This window comes from Oncorhynchus tshawytscha, linkage group LG11 (genome assembly GCF_018296145.1).
Source record: "Oncorhynchus tshawytscha isolate Ot180627B linkage group LG11, Otsh_v2.0, whole genome shotgun sequence".
NCBI classification, from domain to species: Eukaryota; Metazoa; Chordata; class Actinopteri; order Salmoniformes; family Salmonidae; genus Oncorhynchus; species Oncorhynchus tshawytscha.
Window position 1 is genome coordinate 28,317,092 of NC_056439.1, and position 23,099 is coordinate 28,340,190.

The 23,099-nt window shown below is 41.8% G+C and overlaps 2 protein-coding genes across 5 annotated transcripts in view; one reads left to right on the forward strand and one right to left on the reverse strand.

The window, feature by feature from the left end:
- The window catches only part of rock2a (rho-associated, coiled-coil containing protein kinase 2a), a 47,543-nt gene extending 35,957 nt beyond the window's left edge, over positions 1 to 11,586 (forward strand). The window contains exons 11-32 of one of the 4 annotated variants that reach the window (XM_024437131.2): positions 1,786 to 1,874; positions 2,011 to 2,059; positions 2,187 to 2,322; positions 2,402 to 2,493; positions 2,605 to 2,851; positions 2,942 to 3,048; positions 3,139 to 3,319; positions 3,428 to 3,773; positions 3,915 to 3,984; positions 4,099 to 4,202; positions 4,466 to 4,652; positions 4,978 to 5,071; positions 5,176 to 5,270; positions 5,403 to 5,594; positions 5,804 to 5,972; positions 6,499 to 6,569; positions 6,671 to 6,759; positions 8,272 to 8,350; positions 8,475 to 8,739; positions 8,941 to 9,154; positions 9,748 to 9,829; positions 10,114 to 11,586. In XM_024437131.2, coding sequence (XP_024292899.1) covers positions 1,786 to 1,874; positions 2,011 to 2,059; positions 2,187 to 2,322; positions 2,402 to 2,493; positions 2,605 to 2,851; positions 2,942 to 3,048; positions 3,139 to 3,319; positions 3,428 to 3,773; positions 3,915 to 3,984; positions 4,099 to 4,202; positions 4,466 to 4,652; positions 4,978 to 5,071; positions 5,176 to 5,270; positions 5,403 to 5,594; positions 5,804 to 5,972; positions 6,499 to 6,569; positions 6,671 to 6,759; positions 8,272 to 8,350; positions 8,475 to 8,739; positions 8,941 to 9,154; positions 9,748 to 9,817 — 2,946 coding nt within the window. In that variant the 3' untranslated portion in view covers positions 9,818 to 9,829; positions 10,114 to 11,586. Of the gene's footprint in view, positions 1 to 1,785; positions 1,875 to 2,010; positions 2,060 to 2,186; positions 2,323 to 2,401; positions 2,494 to 2,604; positions 2,852 to 2,941; positions 3,049 to 3,138; positions 3,320 to 3,427; positions 3,774 to 3,914; positions 3,985 to 4,098; positions 4,203 to 4,465; positions 4,653 to 4,977; positions 5,072 to 5,175; positions 5,271 to 5,402; positions 5,595 to 5,803; positions 5,973 to 6,498; positions 6,570 to 6,670; positions 6,760 to 8,271; positions 8,351 to 8,474; positions 8,740 to 8,940; positions 9,155 to 9,747 lie in introns of all 4 variants that reach the window. The other 3 variants (XM_024437130.2, XM_024437133.2, XM_024437132.2) reach the window with 3 other exon arrangements.
- Positions 11,587 to 18,957: 7,371 nt separating this feature from the next.
- lg11h2orf50 (linkage group 11 C2orf50 homolog) lies at positions 18,958 to 21,629 on the reverse strand. The gene is made up of 3 exons (XM_024437134.2): positions 20,793 to 21,629; positions 19,626 to 19,665; positions 18,958 to 19,496 (listed from the first exon to the last, which is right to left on the reverse strand). Exons 1-3 carry the CDS (start codon positions 21,026 to 21,028, stop codon positions 19,305 to 19,307), a joined length of 468 nt encoding a protein of 155 aa, XP_024292902.1. The 5' UTR covers positions 21,029 to 21,629; the 3' UTR covers positions 18,958 to 19,304.
- Between the last annotated feature and the right edge of the window lie 1,470 nt (positions 21,630 to 23,099).

Consider the following 23,099-nt stretch of genomic DNA (forward strand, 5'->3'; position numbering starts at 1 on the left):
ACAACCCTATGAGGGTCCTGGGAGACCCTATCCCAAAAGACGGTGACCACGCCGTTTGGGGTAGAAGAGGTGACACACCATGGAAAAATTGGGTGTAGAATCTATTTACCAAGTCGAGTTGTTGTCCAAGTCGAGTTGTTGTCGTGTGTTCTATGTGTGAGAAATATTCCTCTCGAGGTGCATTCAAGTTACAAGTGCCATAGGGAGGGAAACTTGCATTTTGACAAGCAGCACAACAATCCTTGCAATCGTCTTTCCAATCCTATTAGTTTCTCAACTCCTAAATATGCATGAACTGCACAATTTTAAATCCAGATATTTCTTTTTCAGCAGCAGCATGGTTAAGCATGTGAGTGCATAGGGGAGAGTGGGGATAAATGTGACACAGGTCAATTTTGGAGTAACACGGGGAAAAACACCACCCTACCTCAATCATTTTTTTTCGGAGTGATGCAAAACAATTGTGATGAGACAGATTACATTTTTATTTTAGCAACATTAATGGCAACCAGGGAAGTTTTGGGGGAGAGGGTGGGTTACCCCGGGGGGCAGTTTTATCCCAAGTTACCCTAACAGGTAGGCCTACATTATATTCACTGTGTTTATAGAATTATTTGGGGACACAACATTTATTAATATGATTCTAACTAGTTAAAAGATCACATTTGGGATCTGTAATGATTAGCCCTATAGGGTAAATGCAGATAGGCAGCCCCATGCTTCAGCCTATTTATTTATAGCTACATCAGCTGGGCTACAGGTGATAATTCTTATTGCTAATAGCATACCTGATCATATGAACTATGCATAAGCTATATTTTTGGTCCATTATGTTAATAATTTTACCAGTATGTTATTAGGCTCATTTCTGGAGGTGGAAAGTATGTTTTAGATGGTGTCAACATTATTTTATTTTCATTCATTTTGAAGTTTAATGTCCTTTTAAAAAATCACCAGAATGTATCTTCTCCATCCTTTATACATGGAAATTCTCCAGGGTGGGTCCCCGACCCCCAAAACAGGGTTGAATGGGTGGTCCCTCTCCCCCCTTGTTTTGGTGGTGCGGGGTCCCCCTCTCCTACATATTTTTCCATAGGAAACACTGCCTCTCCTACAGAATAGTTTACCTATTGGACACTGTTCTTGGGACATATCTCATTAATTGGGAGAGTGGCTCCTTTTAAGGAAGGTGAGGGGCTCACCTCATTCGCCCCTCTACCTGTCTGTCTCCAACAGACGCTTTACGCTTCCGAGAGTAGGTGATCCTAGCGAATCCCCCACGTGAGATATTTCACTCATAATATCAGAGAACCGGAGTTACAGAAGTAACCTAAGTTATGTAATTATATTTTGTGCATATGAATCTAACGCAACACTATAATAACAATGTCATAACAGGTCATAATAATATAATTCCTTTGTTTGGCTCAAGAATTATACACAATAATCTGTCAAGTTCTTAGCGCTACTGAAACACTTACGAGGCTATGCTTCAGTAGCTAAACAACAAGCTAATCCCGTGAAAGCTGTCAGCTCTTTGACTTCTGTGCTGACTGAAATTGTTTTGCAGAGCAAATGAAATGTATTTCTTATCTGTTGCAGGATATTGGGATGTTAAGTGTTCTCTCTCTCTTTAAACAAAGCTCTTCTGAATTGATTTCACTTGTTTATGGCTTTGAAAAAACAAGGTCAAATTGTGGTAAAATGATACGCTCTAGTTTTAGAGCAGAATCCAGGTGAAGTGTATTGTAACAGTTGCGCCACCTCCTTCCCCTCTTCCTCAAGTCGGCCAAGCTACAGAAGAAACTCCACCAGCTGGAAGAGCAGCTCAATAATGAGATGCAGACCAAAGATGAGCTGGAACACAAGTGCAGGTAGACCCGACATGCCCTGGCCTCATACGCACACAATACACCTACTACTATTACTCACTTGCTATGTGATTTAGTCATGTTCTTTATGATATGGGGCGATGAGAATAGTGACATGCACTATGTTCTCTTTCTGTAGAACTTCCACCAGTCGTCTAGAGAAAATCTCCAAAGAACTTGATGAAGAGGTGAGAACTTTGGAGCTACAGTAGCAATAGAGCATACCACTACAGCACACAACTGATAAAAAATATCAACCAAGAAATAATTAGTTGTGCACTTCCAACACTGACCTTTGTGGTGGTGCATTGACAGACGAGTAGCAGAAAGGCTCTGGAGTCGAGTCTGAGGCAGCTGGAGAGAGAGAAGGCTCTACTGCAGCACAAGACTGTGGAGAGCCACCGCAAGGCCGAAAGCGAGGCCGACCGGAAACGCTGCCTGGAGAACGAGGGTGAGACCGCTGGCTGAACACACACACACACACACACACACAGTATACTTTCATATCTAACTTGTGATGTGATCTGCAGTCAACAGCCTCCGAGACCAGCTGGATGATATGAAGAAAAGAAATCAGAACTCGCACATATCCAACGAGAAGAACATTCACTTACAAAGACAGGTGTGGTTTTTTTGGGGTATAAAATAACTTGACTGTGTGTTTATGTGCATGTGTTTACATTTGTGATTGGAATGCACATTACAAAGTGTGACTAAGTGATTTGTTATCCAGCTGGACGAGGCCAATGCTCTATTGCGTGCGGAGCAGGAGGCGGCTACGCGGCTGAGGAAGGCCCAGACGGAGGCAGGCAAGCAGCTACAGGCTCTGGAGGCCGGGGGCAGAGAGCTGCAGGACAAGTGCTGCCTGCTGGAGCGCTCCAAGCTCACTCTGGAGAAGGAGTGTATCGGGCTGCAGGCAGCACTGGAGGCTGAGAGGAGAGAGCACAGCCAGGGCTCAGAGACCATCGCAGACATGCAGGGTTAGTGGGTATTTTGTTTGTGTGGGAGAGACTGTGTGTATTTATTCACAGTATGATTTAGCCTTTGGTGACATTTCTCTGTCTCTGTAGGGCGAATCTCAGGGCTGGAGGATGAGGTTCGGCAGGTGAGACAAGCCCTATCCAAAGCAGAGACAGAGAAGAGACTACTACAGGAGAAACTCACCGACCTGGAGAAGGTAAACTTCCACACTTTCTTATGCTCTTACCCTCTCTATTTTATGCACTCTCACTTTCTAAACTTCTCTCTCTCTTCTACTCTCCCGTAGGAGAAGAGCAGCAAGGAGATAGACATGACGTACAAGCTGAAGGTGTTGCAGCAGGGGCTGGAGCAGGAGGAGGCGTCGCACAAAGCCACCAAGGCACGGCTCGCAGACAAGAGCAAGATTGAGTCGATCGAGGGCGCCAAGTCTGAGGCCATGAAGGGTAAGGCCCTTCCTGAGTTATCAGGTATGACAAAGGACAGGAATCCATCTTCAGTAAAGAAACTAGACTGTGGTCAGCAGGGTCAAATCCAATTCAATAAATCATTCTTCTCCCTCTTTCCCCTTCCCCCAGACATGGAGCAGAAGCTGCAGGAGGAGAGGGCGTCCAAGCTGCGTGTGGAGAACAGGATGTTGGAGCTGGAGAAACACAGCAGCATGCTGGATTGTGACTACAAGCAGTCCCTACAGAAACTGGATGAGCTCCGCAGGCACAAGGAGAGGCTCACCGAGGAGGTGAAGAACCTAACTTTGAAGATCGAGCAGGAGACCCAGAAGCGCAGTCTGACCCAGAATGACCTGAAGGCCCAGAACCAGCAGCTCAACACCCTGAGGACCTCTGAGAAGCAGCTGAAACAGGAGGCTAACCACCTGCTGGAAATCAAACGCAGCCTGGAGAAACAAAACCAGGAGCTACGCAAGTCAGTCAACATTCAGACTCTTTTTTTTTCTCCTTTTTTTATATTTTACCTTTGAATTTTTAGCAAGTAATAACGCTGAGAGAAAGTGTCAACACAATAAAACAATAAACTGAAAGGATTAATTTGCGTTTGTGTCCACAGAGAAAGGCAGGACTCGGACGGCCAAATGAAGGAACTTCAGGACCAGCTAGAGGCTGAGCAGTATTTTTCGGTAAGTCTGCTGCAACACTTGTCTTTGAGAGGAATCCTACCTTGAGAAAGCTTGCACCCTGTGTATACATTATTGCATTGAATTTGTGATTGATCATCTTTTTGTGTTGCCCAGACGCTGTATAAGACCCAGGTGCGGGAGTTGAAGGAGGAATGTGAAGAGAAGAGCAAGCTCTACAAGGACATGCAGCAATCCCTTCAGGAGTTACAAGAGGAGAGGTGAGTACAGGAAAATGGCCTGGCCCTGCACTGTTTACTGACACTCTAGTGTACAACTCCAGTCCTGCTGAACTTATCAACATCTGCCCAGAGATCCAGAAGAGGATGGGTTTCTTTAGGGTCTGGTTCAAGCTTTCTTCCTCCTGAGTTCTTGTAATATACATAGTTTTTGATTTATTTACACAAACAACACAAAAAAGAACACAACCAAAACCATTTTCAATGCTACATTATAAAGACATGCTTGACCTGTAACCGCTCAGGGACTCCCTGGCGGCGCAGCTGGAGATCACGCTGACCAAGGCGGACTCGGAGCAGCTGGCTCGCTCCATCGCTGAGGAGCAGTACTCCGACCTGGAGAAGGAGAAAATCATGAAGGAGCTGGAGCTCAAAGAGATGATGGCTCGGCACAAGCAGGAGCTGGTCGAGAAGGACATTACCATTGGCTCGGTGAGTCAGCCCTGGTTCTTCTGTTTCTGGAGGGCCGTGGTGGGCTGCATTGGGCGTGAGCTTTGTGCTTTCGAAAACACAGAATTCAACTGGTCGAATAATCATCAAGAACTTGATACGCTTAATCAGGTGTGCTTGTGTGCTTGTACTGGGCTGGGACTATAGCCAGGACCAGGAGTGAACAACAACGGAATCGACTATTGTAGCCAATAGATCTGTGAGTCTGACTCTGAGGTGACACCTGCTGGGCCTTGAGAATGCTTGCTGCAGCTGAATACTATCAAATTGCATTGGTCTCACTTTTTGTCTGCTCTTTCCTGCCCAGCTGGAGGAGGCCAACCGAACCCTCACTAGCGATGTGGCCAACTTAGCCAATGAGAAAGAGGAGCTCAACAACAAACTCAAGGAGACACTTGAAGGTAAGTTTCTGCCTCCAGCCTGTGTGGTTGGTAAAAAGGATCATATCTATTTCTGTTCAACATTAGATTGTAACATTCTATTCTTCTATTTGTGATGTGTTCAGAGCTGCAGACGTCCAAGGATGATGAGCAGCAGATGAGCCAGATGAAGCTCACATTTGAGAAGCAGCTCCAGTCAGAGAGAACACTAAAGACCCAGGCAGGCTGATTTAATGTCATTTTTTCTAGCTTTACAATGTTGCATATCAAGGAAACCGTGTTGAAGACACTTGCCTTTGTCTATTGTTTTAGATACTCATCATGACTATTTCTTGTCTTGTGTGTTTCTCAGGCTGTGAACAAGCTGGCGGAGATCATGAACAGGAAGGAGGTACGTGCAGCAGGCAGTCGGCGCGGCAATGACACTGATGTGCGCAGGAAGGAGAAGGAGAACAGGAAGTTGCAGCTGGAGCTGAGGTCAGAGAAGGAGAAACTCAACTCCACCATCATCAAGTACCAAAGAGAGATCAACGACATGCAGGCGGTCAGTCCAACCATAACACAACCACAACCTAATACTAACCATCACACAACCACCTGTACAGCATTATCATTAATTACCAGAGGGAGATTAACGACATGCAGGTGGTCAGTCACACCAAGATTGACCAACAAAGTTAACAGGGGCCTCAAACTAACAATATATAGACATTTCAAATGTATGTTTCCTTTCCTCCTGTTTGTGTCAAATAGCAAATAGCAGATGAGAGTCAGGTACGCATCGAGCTGCAGATGGCCCTGGACAGTAAGGACAGTGACATTGAGCAGCTACATAACCTCCTCAGCTCCGCCAACGTCTCCTCCCTAGAATCAGCCAGCCTCAGCAGTGGACCAGACTTTGACGCGGATGACGCCTACACAGGTAAGGAGGACGTTTCTGTGCATTCAAACACAATGTACAAGCAGTTCTGTTCACAGCCTTGTACCTCTTATGTATGTTTTATATTGACATTTGTTTATTTTTGGTGACTTGCTCTGTCTTGTCCTGGAGTGCCACCTATCTTTCCTTTTGTCTTTGGCATCTGATTGTTTTTGACTTGTGTTGTCCAGTTGCCAGTACTCACTATAAAAGGCTACGTATAATAGGCTACTGATTACTCTGATTTATGCATTTATTGATTTATCTGATTGATATATGGTCCATCATGAAGGGAAACCTCTCTGGAGCTGAAACTTAAACCATTAAACCTTCATGTTTTGTCGTCGAGTCCGTCCATAATGTGTGCAGAGTGCTGCGATCATTTGATGCATCTACTGTTTACATATTTTTTTGCAATGAAATAGAAAATGCTATGTTTCCTGGGAATATGTACGAACTGTGAAGCACGTAGATCGATCACAACATTGACCTGCTGTTTTAATGTTTCACCCCTCTTTCACTCTCTTAGAAATGAGACTAGCGGGGTGGCTCTCGCTGCCTGTGAGGAACAACACCAAGAAGTTTGGATGGGAGAGAAAGGTGAAGATAAGATTTACAACCTGGCTTTACTGATCAAACATTCTGTAGTTAATATTGTTGATGCGCTGCAGTTAAAAGTATTGTTTCCTGTCTCTCTTTAGTATGTGGTTGTGAGCAGCAAGAAGATTCTGTTCTATAACAGCGAACAGGACAAAGAGCTGTCCAACCCCTACATGGTGCTGGATATTGAGTGAGTAACGACTATCTATTTGCTCCTTTTACTTCAATTCAAATCATCATGCTAACACAGATATACTTGCTCTTACACCAGATCTACCCTGGCATTATGTGCCTGAGCGATGAAGAGAAACTGAAATGTTTTTTTGTCCATTGTGTATTTCCGTTTGCGGAATATTTAGATGAAGTCTGGAATAAAAGAAAAAGGGATACCTATAATTAAATTAGAAAAAATATTTTTGCTTCTATGTGGTAAATGGCACATGTGTACTGTATATAGATTGTGTATAGGCTTGTCTCTGACATGAATCTTCACTTTGTGCCAGACTGGGTTCAAATGCCTTCTGTTTCATTTTTCTCGTGTGTGTGCGTGCGTGTGTGTGATATATATCACACATACACAGTGTATATGTACCTATGTGTGTATGTATGTACAGTACCAGTCTAAAGTTTGGACACACCTACTCATTCAATGGTTTTTCTTTATTTGTAATGTTTTCTACATTGTAGAATAATAGTGAAGACATCAAAATTATGAAATAACACATATGGAATCATGTAGTAACCAAAAAAGTGTTAAACAAGTTGTGCGAAGCTGTCATCAAGGCAAAGGGTGGCTACTTTGAAGAATCTCAAATATAAAATATATTTTGATTTGTTAAACACTTTTTTGGTTACTACATGTTTCCATATGTGTTATTTCATAGTTTTGATGTCTTCACAATCAATCAATCAAATGTATTTATAAACCCTTTTTACATCAGCCGATGTCACAAAGTGCTGTACAGAAACCCAGCCTAAAACCCCAAACAGGAAGCAATGCAGATGTAGAAGCACGGTGGCTAGGAAAAACTCCCTAGAACGGCAGGAACCTAGGAAGAAACCTAGAGACGAACCAGGCTATGAGGGGTGGCCAGTCCTCTTCTGGCTGTGCCGGGTGGAGATTATAACAGAACATGGCCAAGATGTTCAAACGTTCATAGATGACCAGCAGGGTCAAATAATAATAATCACAGTGGTTGTAGAGGGTGCAACAGGCCAGCACCTCAGTAGTAAATGTCAGTTGGCTTTTCATAGCCGATCATTCAGAGTTAAAGACAGCTGGTGCGGTAGAGAGAGAGTCAATAGCACGTCACTATTATTCTACAATGTAGAAAACAGTACAAATAAAGAAGAACCATTGAATGAGAATGTGTGTCCAAACTTTTGACTGCTACTGTATATGTATGTATATTTTTTTCTGTGCAAAGGATATAATTATTGTTTGGCTAACCTTGTTTACTATTATGTATTGATTTTTATATATAATTTAACAATATTTAATTGTTTCACTCTTTATGCACTGCAGAGAACACCAGAAGAAAAATTATCACTGATTTATCAGTGAATTACTGTAATGTTTGTTTATGTATCAATTAATCCCACAAGTGATGGGTTGCCAACTGGCGATTTGACACAAAAATACATTTTTTTTACCTTCAACATCAAAAATATTTTTGGTCTCTTCCTTTCCTTGTCTTTTTAGTAAACTCTTCCATGTGCGGCCTGTCACTCAAACAGACGTTTACCGTGCTGATGCCAAAGAGATCCCCAGGATATTCCAGGTCCCTTGATTGTTATGGCTCTTTGTTCATGCATTTATTTAACGATTCATGTGATGGGGCTAGTTCATACTGTTGATGGTAATGATTGACAATTACCATGATGACCTTTTCCTACTCTCCTCAGATTCTGTATGCCAATGAGGGAGAGTGTAAGAAGGAGCCTGAGTTCCCAGTGGAGCTGGCCAGTGGAGAGAAGTCCAGCTACATCTGCCACAAGGGCCACGAGTTCATCCCTACGCTCTACCACTTCCCCACCAACTGTGAGGCGTGCACCAAACCCCTGTGGAACATGTTTAAGCCTCCGCCCGCGCTGGAGTGCAGGCGCTGCCACATCAAGTGCCACAAGGACCACATGGACAAGAAGGAGGAGATCATCGCGCCCTGCAGAGGTAGGGGTGTGGGGGGTTTGGTGTCGTTGCTTATAGCAGAGCAGGGTTACATAGACGCATATAAAGACATTGTCAGGGACATATCAAGGGATGGTTAGGGGGTTGAGGTGTGCACTGCTGTTTTTTTGCATAGTTATTAAACACAGTTATTTAACACAGTTATTAAACACAATACAAACCCTTCCCTTTGTCCCACTGCAGTGAACTATGACGTGTCCACGGCCAAGAACCTGCTGCTGCTGGCCGTGTCTCAGGAGGAACAACAGAAGTGGGTGGGACGTCTGGTCAAGAAGATCCCCAAGAAGCCCCCGGCCCCCGAGCACTTTTCCCGCTCCTCGCCCCGTTCCTCCATGAAGGTCCAGCCCAGCCAGTCCATGAGGCGGCCCAGCAGACAGCTGCCCCCCAGCAAGAGCAGGTAAGACCACAGACCAGACGTAGACAGTAAAGCTGGGGCTCTGGTGGTTGGGAAAAGGGGGAACCTTACACCTATCAAATACTTAGACGTGAAAAGAATGTGACTAGTGCTAGGTGGATTTAGGCAATGCCCATTACCACTTTCCGCTTTCAGATTGCTCAACTTTGGCCTATAGGACTAACATTGGGCGTTACATGATATCGATGATGATATTGATGATGCGTTTGATTTCTGATGAGTAAATCCCTAGTAAGGCATGTTGTGCAGTGAGTTTGGTTGTATTGAAATAGGACTTGGATATTCCCTTCTGAATATTGTTTATTCCTATATTTCTTTGAACTATTGGCTGCTTTCTTGGACCATGCCCAATAGGTGGTTTGTGTACCTGAATTTGAGAAAATAGATGTTCATGTGTTCTCTTATAGTCTTCGTAGTTGTATATGTCAGGAAATAAGATTTTTACGTACACTTTTAGGTTTCCAGGAACGCCTACCACACTACTGAATCTGATCATGATCAAACCCTTAACCATAAACCCTTTCTTATATCAGCCTCCTCCTGAACCCTGTGTGACCTTTGCCCTCTGACCTCAGTCCTCCTAGATCACACGCCCCCAGGATGCGACGAGAAGACTCCAAAAGTGGCCATCGACACAAATCATGACTTACCTCTTCTGTGTGTGTTTCAGTTTAGTTCAGTTCAGTTAGTCATTTTAATGTAAAAGAGGATGTGTTATAATATGATGTTTTGTACATTTATTTACAATGACTTTTGACGTTTTGTAATAAAACATGCAATCCATTGGGCGGAGCTGTGTGGCTCTGGGAGGTTGTATGTGTGATAGCTGCGTGCTATGGGGGGTCATGCATGCTGTGGTGCAGGCAATGTCGCGGAGCTGTGGGTTGGTTTGGAGAAACTATGGAGAAACTAATACTGTTTCCCTTTTTCTCTTTCTCCAGTTAACCTTACTTGGAAATGTGGTTCAGGATCGAGGTGGTGGGTGTTTCCTCCTAACACGCAATCAAAAGACTGATAACAAACAATGTTCCACTTGGCATTTCCTCCTTGCACAGCTTTGATTCCACTTCACTCTTCCAGATGACTTCTCTTCCCATTTCCACCTTGATAGTCCTATAGTATTTGGCCTTGTGTCGAATTATCAGTTATGTCCAGTCACTTCAACTGCTAGTCACCCATGAACGATGTGCCAACACACCTACCTGTCGTCTGTGTGCATATGAAGAGCAACTTCTCTCCAGGTTCCTTTAGGAGAGGGGCGGTTGGATGTCAAGGCCATGGGAAGGGGTTTGGCTTTGGGCTTTGTGTATCCCGATTTTCACTCAACACAGAACAATAGCCTCAATTACGCCAAACAGAGGGTTGAAGCACTTACCTTGACAACACTTAAACAGAAATTCCTCATTGGAAAGCAGAGATCAAGAGGTAAGCGATTTGAGGTGCTTTGCCAACCTGAATGCTTGTGGCCGAGGCAAAGACATTTTAATAATACAGTTTACAATTACAAGCCATCATAAGTATCTACTGCAGAACACTACGCCCACAAGAGAATAATACTGTAAACTGGTAGGTGGATAGAGCTGAAGTTCAGATGCTAACACTGACCTTATAGCACTTCACCCTGGCATTGCCTTAATGTACTTACCACGCAGCATGACAATTATTAGAGGGAAATGTTTACTGCACCAGCTGAATGCAATGGTGCACCATTATGCAGCATTAATATCATAGCTTGACTCCTTCATTGTTTGAATGTATGTCTGGGCACACCAGAGATGAAACACAAGCATTGTATTACTTAGAAATGATACTGTTTATTTTCTATTCAAAATCTACTTGATGACCCCTCCACCATCTTCTGTGTGATGTTGCATGTGTTTTACGTTTTGCCCCTAAGGCCTCAAAGTGCTGTTGACTACATGCCTTTCCTTTTGGTGAATGCACCCGTAGTAAGAATGTTTTTTATTCCTGTGAACAAGTGGGGGAAAATCGAAAGTTTACTTATTTTTGTTGAAAAAAAAGAAGGAAAAGTTTCTGCAAATGTATTCACAAGCTGAAAGTATTGAACAGTAACATGCAATAGAAGCTTTTCAAATGTTTTTCTCAGATATTTTTGTAAAGAATTCCTCTTTTGGCACGTTGTGTGTATCTGGCTCATACTACAGCTGGAGAGTGATGTTGTGCTTTGAGTGCTCTCCTTTATCCAAGAAGCTTCTGAAAAGCACGTTTTATACATATAAATATACACGGTATATATTTTACATGACGACATACAGTGCACATTGTATTATTTATACTGCCTTGTCCACTTTGTATTTAAAGGCGCATCATCCAGACTGCATGTTTGATATTGCTAGAGTAAAGTTCATGATAACCTGTTGAACAATAAAGAAATGTATGTGCCTTCTGGTTTATCTCATTGTGAGGTATGCTGTATTTTCTATAACCACATATGTCAACGTTCAAGTGATTTTTACCAGCATATACAAGTACTGGCATACACAATCTTTTTAAATAGGGTTTGGTTTATTGATTCAGGTATTCAGGAAATAAATTGACAGTAGCAAAACTGAAAAATATGCACACAAAATCTGCATCTGAACTAATGTCTGATCCTGAAACACCTCTACCCACATGAACACTATCTGTTCACTTATTTGAACATTGTTCTGGAAAACGGCAGTACAGCACCCATTCCTTTTTCAGTATGATAATTGGGTTTCCACCTGTCCGTTTGTCACCAGCACTTGTCCTGTTCTCAGAATCACATTTGGGTGAAATGTTGAAATAAGCCTCAATGTCCAGTAAAAACCTGAAAGACGAAGTGCAGGCTAAATGTCCAGTAAAAACCTGAAAGACGAAGTGCAGGCTAAATGTCCAGTAAAAACCTGAAAGACGAAGTGCAGGCTAAATGTCCAGTAAAAACCTGAAAGACGAAGTGCAGGCTAAATGTCCAGTAAAAACCTGAAAGATGAAGTGCAGGCTAAATGTCCAGTAAAGACCTGAAAGATGAAGTGGAGGCTAAATGTCCAGTAAAAACCTGAAAGACGAAGTGAAGGCTAAATGTCCAGTAAAAACCTGAAAGATGAAGTGCAGGCTAAATGTCCAGTAAAAACCTGAAAGATGAAGTGCAGGCTAAATGTCCAGTAAAAACCTGAAAGACAAAGTGCAGGCTAAATGTCCAGTAAAAACCTGAAAGATGAAGTGCAGGCTAAATGTCCAGTAAAAACCTGAAAGATGAAGTGCAGGCTAAATGTCCAGTAAAAACCTGAAAGACAAAGTGCAGGCTAAATGTCCAGTAAAAACCTGAAAGATGAAGTGCAGGCTAAATGTCCAGTTTGACAGAGCAGAGGTAGAATCAACTGTATTTGTCAGGATTGTTTGTGACTAGCAGACTCAATCTTGCTTCTTTAGCACTTCTCTTCCCCCTCTCCTGTAGTACCAAACCGTAGACAACACCCATGAATTCAGCAGTATCCTGACAATAAATAATACCAGAACTGTGGACAGAACAGAGACATCAGAAATGCATGTGCAGCAATCCACACTATGTAATGACATGCAATAGCACAGACATTTTCATTCCATGATGTAAATCCAGTCAACTCCTGATAAATGCAATGGTAAGCTAAATGCTATCCAAACTTGTGAAACGTACGTCTATGATAAATTCAGATTTAGTCCAGTCCATCTGTAGACGTTAACATCAAGGCCAGAGTGGACTGACCAAGTTTCAACCACTTTTCAACTATCATGGCTGTATGGTGTCAATCGGTGCTCATTGGGTGAGGATGCTGGTTACAGTAAATGGAAATAGAGGGGGCTCATGGGTATGTGTCGGTAAGACCTGAGAGTGAGAGGTTGTCCAGACTGTTTTAATACTCTTGCTTTTACCACCAGACAACTGAAAAAGAAAGAAAACTGTTAGGCCTATGAGCTGAACATAACTATGCCAGTGGAAGGGAGGACAGTAGCAGGTGACCCAACTGTGGTTTGTGAATACTATGATTTACCATTGCCAATTCAGATGCATTAATTCCATTACTGATTGTTTTGTAATTACGTTACCGATTTGGTAACGGAATTACGAGTTTTAATCACTTAATAATTCATAAACAAAATTGATATCATTAAAATCACTATAACTAATTGGTAGATCTACCATTCCTTGGTACTTTTGTGAATTTTAATTATCCTACCTCATGAGAGAGAGAAATTAGAATATATCTTAATGATATGTGTGTGGGTAACGGAACAAGGCAATATTTCTTAAACGTACACAAGGTAAACAATTTATCCTAAACAAAATATACTATCCTTGTTGATATTAGTTGGGAGGGTTCTTTACATCAATGTTATTGTGTTTGATGTATTTCTGATACTTTTAAAAACTTTTCTGGTAGATGTTTTCTAAGATCTATTTTCCATCTGTTGATCCAGAAATCAAAGACTTTGCTTATGCCAAATATTTCAGATGGGAAATGGTTGGAAAATGTATGCTTATTTTACTCACAAATATAGACTCGTAGCTTTGATTTGACACCCAATTTCTTATGCTCCTGTAATGTTTTACACATTCAAAAAGATATCTTTTATGCAAATGAGTTGCTGTATGTGCCACTTGGGGGCTCCCGAGTTGCGCAGCTGTCTTAAAAGCACTGCAACTCAGTGCAAGAGGCATCACTACAGACCCTGTTTCGATTTCAGGCTGTATCACAACCGGACGTGATTGTGAGTCCCATAGGGCGGCGCACAATTGGCCCAGCGTCAGGGTTTGGGTTTGACTGTCATTGTAAATAATAATTTGTTCTTAACTGATTTGCCTAGTTAAATAAATGTTAAATGAAATACATATTCCCTGGGTTGTCCTTAATCTGATGCTGAACTAAATCTGATATATACTTGCCTTGGCCCTTGCAACAAGGATGTTTCATTTCAGAGCAGCACTGCGACATTGTACATGTCAACATGATTGAATGGTTTGGTGTCATTCTTGTGTCAACTTCAGAGGAAGCTCTATTTACTTTGTTTCTTACTTGAGGGCCGGCCTACAGATTGACGAGGGCGTTCTTTTCTAGCTAAACTGACCAAGACACACCAACAGCACATACAACCTCACATAATTCTGCCCCAAAACAATGACAACTTCTCTCAACCAGTGGCATATGGGCTTTTTAGGTTAGCGCTGATGCCGCCCTGTGATAAGAAGTGCATGCACACTGTGCCAAATCCAACGAAGCAAAATATTTATCTTGTCCATTCCCAGCACTCCTCTCCAGGGTGCAGTTGGAGAGACGCAGCGCTCCACGAACATTCCGTCTTTTCTGTAGCCTAGAGGCTGGAGGTAAAATGTCTGACAACGTAATGAGACAAAAATTACATTATGCAGGTTTCTCGGATCAAATAGCTTAACCTAAATGGCGCCCAATCAAATAAAAAAAATGCGCTGACATGTTAACAAAAAACATATCCTAAAAACAGAATAGGTCGAAGTAAGATGGACAATGTCGAATGGACAATCAAGCTACTCACAACCGCTGTCCAGGAGTTTCATCCCATGGGCTGAATTGTCACGATCAGTGGTTTCAAATTTGTATCGATACATTTTTTATGAACGGATCATAGCAAAACATAAAATAGTTCTGCATTTCCCGCTGTGTTAACACATTGCAAATATACTCAGGATAACTCCTGATAAAGTTGGGTAGCTGATATTCAAATAGCTTAAATAGCTCAATTGATTAGTCACAGGAATTAGGACTAATAAAGCCAATGCAACAGCCTGTTTTACAAAAGGTGGGTCTACCACATGAATGGACATTCATAAAATGCCATTGATGACAACATAGTACGCTACACCACAGTAAGCGTGGACCGAAGCCGACATCTTTTGGAGTCTTTTTTTGGTCCCGTCTGGATTGGCCGTTTTTGGTGTTTTATAAACAGTAGGTCTACCACATAGATGGGCATTCCTCAAATTAAATTTAAGGCGACACTGTAGGCTATACCTCAGTAAGCATCGACCGACGCTGACGCCTTTTGGGTGTCTTTTTCTTATCCTCTCCAATGATTTGGACCAAATCTGAACCAATCAAAGACGTCTATGTTTGGTTAAGGTTTTGTCCACTCTGGACCATCCCTGATTTGGCCAAACATAGACGTCTATAAATTACATATTTCCACATTTCATTCGAACAAAAAATTTAACTGATTTCAACCTCCGTATATACGTATTTTCACCTTTCATTCGGCACCTAAATGGAACCTTTCTTCAACGTCTGGAAAATACGTTTTTTAGACTATTTTCAACGTCATTTTGCTTACTGGGACTATTTTATTTTCTAAAGCAGTAGGACGGTCAGGACCAGTACTGGCAGGAAGTGTATTGCGTGTCATGGGTTTGCTAAATACAATGTAACTAACTTATGCATGATATTGTGTCGGCTAAACTGTATCCGCAGGCGTTACAATTATCATCACATATAATGCATTTGATTTCTAGCTTACAATTAACACCGTGCATGCAATACATCAATCAAAAAACAATTACACATTCATAGAACCTAACAGGGTAATGGGCAGATATTAGGAGTATACTTTCGGTATGCACTTTTCTGCAAACAAATTCAAACCTACTCCAGCAGAAGACTGTTGCTGGCCTAGCACCAGGACATTTATGTAGACACCGCATGCAATGCGTTTATGCATAATATATTTGGCTCATCCTTGCATATAGCCCTGGGTTTCATAGTCTAAAATCAGCATTGGCCAGTCACTCCATGAATCTGACAACATTACCCATAATGCTCTTTGACTGAACATTCAACATTGCCATGGCAATAATGCGTCACAATATAAATTATATTTCTATGTTTCATCATTTGGGAGAAAGTTGCCCAAAACAACGGGCCAATATATACATGTTTTATTTTATTTTTATTATTTAACCTTTATTTAACTAGGCAAGTCAGTCAAGAACAAATTCTTATTTACAATGACGGCCTACCCCGGCCAAACCGGGACAACGCTGGGCCACTTCTGCGCCGCCCTATGGGGCTCCCAATCACGGCCGGATGTGATACAACCTGGATGGAGGTAAGCGTAACACTTCTGATAGGTCTCATGATTGTATTACTTTATCTGAAAGTGAGAGAGTAAATCCTAGCTGTTGTTATTATTTTACCAGGGTTAGACCATCCCCCATATGCCATTAACAATTACGGGAATCTCTATATGGCCAATGGAAATGGTGTCCCCCTGTGAATGACCAACAATGGAGCAAGGTTTGACTTCAGCTTTACTGTTCAACATTCATGGTGTGCTGAATGTTTTATTGCTGAACAACCATAAGTATTTGTCCTCTAATCTGTCACACGTTCCTCAACAGTAAGCAAGACATGCCAGCAGAGCTCACTGGAGCAGGAAGACATCCCGTCCTCCTCTCGGCACCTGACAAGGTAAGGCTTTCTAAATAACACTTGTGACATCTCCACAAAGGTGCATTCCTAATAAGATTGGTGTTAAGTGAGAAAGAATCCTAAAGATGGTCAAATGGGCATGAAGCCTCTCTGTTCATCTCAGTCTGTTGAACCACCTGATTTCCTGTAGGGCAGAGATGCAGGTCCTGCTGAACAATGCAAAGCAGTCGATGAAACACCTGCAGGGTCAGCTGAATGACCTGCATGTAAAGTTTATTTAGTTGCAGACTGCTATCTCTCAGATCGTGTCAGATGAGTTTAAGATACTGTAGAATAACTCTATGTAATGATGTTATGGTGAGGATGATGATTGAAATGTTTGGGATGGATCGGTGTCAATTACAATATAGATTGCAAGTGGTAGATTTTTCTTGAATGACTGTATGTGCTATATACTTCATCCCAGAAGCCAACATTGCTGCACAGAGGGAGGTAACCTCAACATCCATCAGAGGGAGGGGATCTTCCCAACAAGCAGCGTTTCTGAACAGAGGGAAGAGATCCTCACGAAAGCCGGTTTCCCTGTGAAGAATAGAGACAATCCTCCACAACCACCTCCCATCATCACCATGGTGGGACGAAAGTGGGAATGGGATGGTGGAGTGTGTACTATTCCAAGAGAAGAGGTCATTTAAGCCTTATCTTATAAGAAATTAATTTGTCATTGCAAGAGTGTGATAATTAGTTGTGATAGATCAAATGCCTGCTACTCGTGTGTGTGTATGGCTGTTATATTTTCATGCGTTCTCTAGCTACATAAAATAGGTTTAGATCTAAGAATCTTTGTGACTGCCGGCAGTCTGGTTGAGAGTATCAGAGCGAGACGCTCCTAACCTGTCAGCTAGTGATTGTTCTGCATGGTGACATGAGCAGAGTGGCCTGACTTCTCCTTCTTATTAAAGATGTCCGGAGTAGACATGTTGCGCATCCTGCTATGATGTCCATCACCAAGCCAGAACACTCCGAGGCCAACCCTCGAAGCCAGACTGACAGTGACTGAGCCTGAGACCCCTGCTGCAAAGAACACACCAAACAATGGTGGCTGGCTCAGCTGGTTCTCTGTAGGGGAAAAGAGGTTCATCCGAAGGAGGCTCATCTACCCGAGGACAATGACAAATCGGTAAAGAACCTGTTATTTATATTCTATATATAGACATTAGTGGATTAGTGTTTTTCTCTGTGGCTTGATTCATAGTGTTATTATTTTCATCCTCAGATTATCTGGGATCCAACCCTGCAGATGGGTTGACAAAATTGAGCCCAATGCTGAGGTATACACTTACATTAAATTCAATTTAAAGCAGTGAATGATCATTGTATTTCAACTGTGAGAATATTACTAATAATTGTAAAATAAGTTGACGTGTTTTACAGAACAAGCCAGTACCACCACCTCCCCCAATGGGAATGAATGGACATCTGGGGAACTCTGGCAGTCTCCCCAAAGGAGAGCAGGTGAATGTTAATTTAGACTACATTAGGTTTAACTCCAAGACTGTATCAGCCAATCATTGCTCTTTGTGGTGATCTCCTGCTAACATTTTCCCCACTAACTGCAAGTCTATGGGGCAATTATGGACCACCACAAAGCCTCTACCCTCATTGTGCCTATGGCGTTGCCATTTGAGTCTGCTCAAGATTGCTGGCAGAATCCTGCCCCTGGTATTCTATCCTATAGAGGTATGATTCTGAACAATCCTTCCAAAAATAATCAATTTCATTAACTATGCCTTTACTTTACAGTAACATACAGTAGCATATGGCTGAAGTAACAGTGATGTTAAACATTTTGTATTTTTCTCCCACAGGCAATTTTCCCAGAGTGGAGTTCCTTATAAAGGGATTTTTCAGCATTTTCAAAGAATAAGAAAAAGATTTAGCAAAGAAAAATATTATTTGGCAATTGCCAAATTAGTTCTTAGTTACTAAAAGACTCAAGCATTTCCCTCTCTCCGTCATTTCATCATGTTCACATAGCTTTGATATGTTCATCACTTACAAGCCCATTGATAATGAAATTAATCATCTGTGTAGCTCCAGTTATGCCTTAATGCCAAACAAATAGGGAAAATAGAGCCATCTAATTTCATTATTAATATTTCCTATGCATTCTTTTGTGCTTGATGCACATAGCTGGATGATCTACACAGCATATGGCAAGAGCCAATGACTCGCTATGATAAATTCTGAGGTCAACTTCAACTGGGTGAGTTCCCATGAGCTTGAAAGTATTCACTATGAAAATAGTTTTTTTGTGTATCAGTGAATAGGCTATGCTTCAGTTAGTTCACACAATAATATCCATAGTACAATATACAGTACTTCTTTATTGAGAAATATAACAGAAATTTAACAAAAATGGCATAATTTTCTGAGTTAAGTAGAGTCTCAACTAGATCTATTGGCAATGTGTAAACTCTTCACGGGTCAAACACATGAGCAGCTATCAGTTAAAATAGATTTCTTGAAAATGGTGCTCCTAATGTAAAGCAAGCCTCCAATGAATATGAGTAAAACCTCAATGCAAGGAACATATCAGCCATCACTAGCCACATGAACACGAGCTACACCTTTTAAACAGAACTGATATGCTCTCTTTTGGAAGGCGGGATTGATAGTGGGCATTCTTGGGTGAGTCTTATTCCCTGCTGATGCTAGCAAGGCTGCATATCTGGACCTGGCTTGCACTTGCTATAGCTTCCAATTAACAGCTTATCCATTCTCATCAGCTCCCTGCCCAGTGGTGTGCACACACGACTCCCAAACATCTGGTTGGTGGTGTTGGGGATATGGTCAGAAAACACTGGCACATAGTTTGGTAAAGGGCTCTCTGCCCTGTGGTTACCCTGTGGGCACAAAGTTTAGGGTCATACCAACTTAAGATCAGGGTCATGCAGCATTGATCTCAACAAGAGATTGTGTTAAAATAAAACAGTTGACTATTTAATGAGATAACAAATTGGCTAATTATTTACCAGCTGATCATAGTTCTTGAGAAAACTCCAATTCTTCTGCCTGTGGATCAAAACACAATTATGATTGTAGGCCTATATGGTTGCCTATACCAGGGGAGAACGACTGCCCCCTTTCATTGAAGTCACGGTAGCTCAAGGCCCGACCGCGGTATGCATTGTTAGCAGAAAATATAGTGGATGGAAAAATGTAAATCTTCATGTAAATAAAATAAAATATATATTCAACTAGGCAAGTCAGTTAAGAACAAATTCTTATTTACAATGACTGCCTACCGGAGAACTGTGGGTTAGCTGCCTTGTTCAGGGGTAGAACGACATATTTTTACCTTGTCAGCTCGGGGATTCGATCCATCAACCTTTCAGTTACTTGCGCGAAGCTCTAACCTCTGGGCTACTGTTGGCTAGCTTCCGACAATCATAGTACCAATAAATCATTCTAATATACCGGATGTATGTCCTTGAACAGATTATTTTAAAATCGCACCGAGAAGAAGTTATAAGGATAATTTATATCGTTGCTAATGGCAGCCTGAAGTACCCAGGTCAGCCTTCAATTTGAGTTACTCAATGAGAAGGGGCAGCACTGAGCTAGCCTGCAACATCACTTCCTGGAATAGCTATACATGTTATGTGACCATGTTATGTCTCCCTGAGACACCATCTTAACCTACGTCAGTTCGGTTTCCACTAGATAGTACAGCCACAAAGTCAAAATGGTCCGAATTGTAAAAATTCATTTAAAAAAAAAAAAAATTGTCTTATTTTAAGGTTACGCATAATGTTAGCAGATTTGGCCTCAATGCGCTATTGTCTTCACATAGGAATGATTGGTATCACGTGATCTAGGGCTTTGTCCATTCATATACAGTCATTGGGATATACACTTAAAACGCAGTTGTGTCATGGGTCTACGGTCTACCTCCTTAATGAAAGGCCTACATTTATTTCATTAGGTACCAGACAGCATTGTCAGCATTTGTACGTTTAATTCTTCAAGAATAAATGGACAACATAGGCTGTATCATGAATTTGAATTAAATGCTAACAACAGTAAAGATTTCGGGTTCAGATTGGGCTACCTGTATGAAATATGCACTAACGATAGACTTGTAAAAAACGATAAGGAGGGAAATAATTAATGTTGTGCATTCTAAAAGCAGCCATTACCATTCTTTCACTCCATTCCTCTCTGCGCGCACGAACTCGCGCCAGACTTGATCCTGTTTGACTGGGTCGCGAGAGTCGGGGTTCTCCCAAGGACTCTCTCCGCCGCGGGTGTTTCGAGTCCTGTCCGGCGGAAGTTTGTACACAGAGACGGAGGACTGTGATATCAAAGCGACGTTAGGTGGGTCTGGCAATCGGTAGCCTGCTGAAGTTGCGCGTTTGTTGCCTTTCGTATCCATTCTAACTTTGCAAAGACAAATTGTGTCAATTTAGAACTGAGTGCGGATGTGCCCCCAATCACTACTGCCTTGTAGACTACTTTTGTCTCTAGGCCAGGGCTCAGCTTTCTATTGTTTACTTCTCCGTCTCCCCGGGAGACAGTAGGGTAATTCAGCTCTATTTATTCATCTATTCAATCATTGGTTTCCACAGCTATACCATTACCGTCTATACGGGACAGAAGATGAGGCCTACCGATGCCTATTCAAAGCACATTTTCCGAGACAAAATCAAATATAATTTTTCTTTGCGCGGCAATAATCAATCCGTGCTGTCAATGCAACAATGTGCGCATGTGTTGTGCTGGTAATATAGATCTGCAATACAAGATTGTTGCACTTATGTTTTTAGTTATTATCATGGAATTATATCAGCAGAATAGCCTATTAGAGATCTTGAGAATGTTAACAGGGGATTAAAAATATAAATTGCACTCAATAGGATGCCAGCCAGGATTATAGGCTAAGGAAATTGTTGACATGACATATTATTTTGTATCACCAGACTCAATTTGTTGGAGCATGGACTCAACAAGGTGTCAAAAGCATTCCACAGGGATGCTGGCTCATGTTGGCTGGGTATCCTTTGGATGGTAGACCATTCTTGATACACATTGGACACTGTTGAGTGTGAAAAACCAAGCAGCTTTGCAGTTCTTGACACACTCAAACCCAGGGCTGACAACTTTTGTAGCAAGAAAGCTTAGAGTGAGATTTTAATTTCATTGCCCCCTGAAACAAACCCCAGGAACATTTTACTGTTTTAAAGCTAATTTCCTGCAATTCTACGTACAGTATTTTGGCATGGCCCCAGGGTGGAAAATGCAAAAAAAAAATCGCTGGTCAGATGTATCCGGGATTGTGACGTAGAAGTCCGTCACTGGCCGCGGGCAGTATTTGGTTCTTTAACGCACACACATATTCATCACTCCTCCCTGCGCCATTATACCATAAGTTAACAATGTGGGTCGACACACAATTTAACTTCTGTCTTGGTGCATGCATTTCACACTTGTCAATGTTCATATTTGAGAGATGCAATAATTATTATACTTATCCATGTTGTGGATGAGCGCATTGTTTGTTTGTTCTGTTCCTCTCTCTCCATCTCTGTATCTTCTGGGTATGCTGGAAAAGGACCCGAGCTAAGGGAATTGGGTTGGCTTTATAGTGCCTGTCCCAAATGGCTCATTAATGCATATGGGCATATTGAAAGATATTGTCAGTAATGATGTAATGTTGTAAATGTTATGTTGTGATATTGTTTAAAACCGTGTTGCAATGTATATCCTTTAGTATGTTTAGTTCATGGAAAATGTAGGTTTGTATTGTTAATTGATTAATTAATTAGGGTTAATTGTTCTGAGGGGAGGGGCTAGCCCTACAAAAGGAGTCTCTCTCCAGTCTCTAGAGGGGATTTTTTTTTTGGATTGAGCTGTGGATGGGAAAGCATTGTTGTTAAGCTGTCCCATAAGGTAGACGTTGATGGCAGTACTGTTATTTTCTGTTCCGGAATCACTTGTAAATAAACACCTTTGCACAGAAGAACTTTTGCGGTTCCGCCATCTTTTTATTTTTATAGAGGTTAGGTTATCCAGTTTAGCCATCTGGCCTACTCTACGTGACAGGGATACTTTGGACATTAAATGAACACTCCAGATTTGACAACTGTTACTTTGAGATTTTGGGGGAATGAAATTTAAAGTATGCTAATATTTAAACACATTTTTTAGATGGTTTGACATTTAATTCAGACATTCAGAAATGAGATGGGGTTAGAGGAAAATGGGAGAAATAGTGGGAAGGTTGGAAGCAGGGATTGATTCCTATTCTCAGGTAGAAAGTTGTTACCCATGTGCCTAGGAGTATTACCACTACACCAAAATTCTGCAAAGGAGATACTACAATTAATAGTGGATGGCAGTGGGTAACCAAATTATATACTGCATTCTCCTTGTCCATAGACTGCTTTCAAAGTAAGGACACAAACATTTTGTAATTTGGGTAAACTATCTCTTTAAAATAGGTCTGG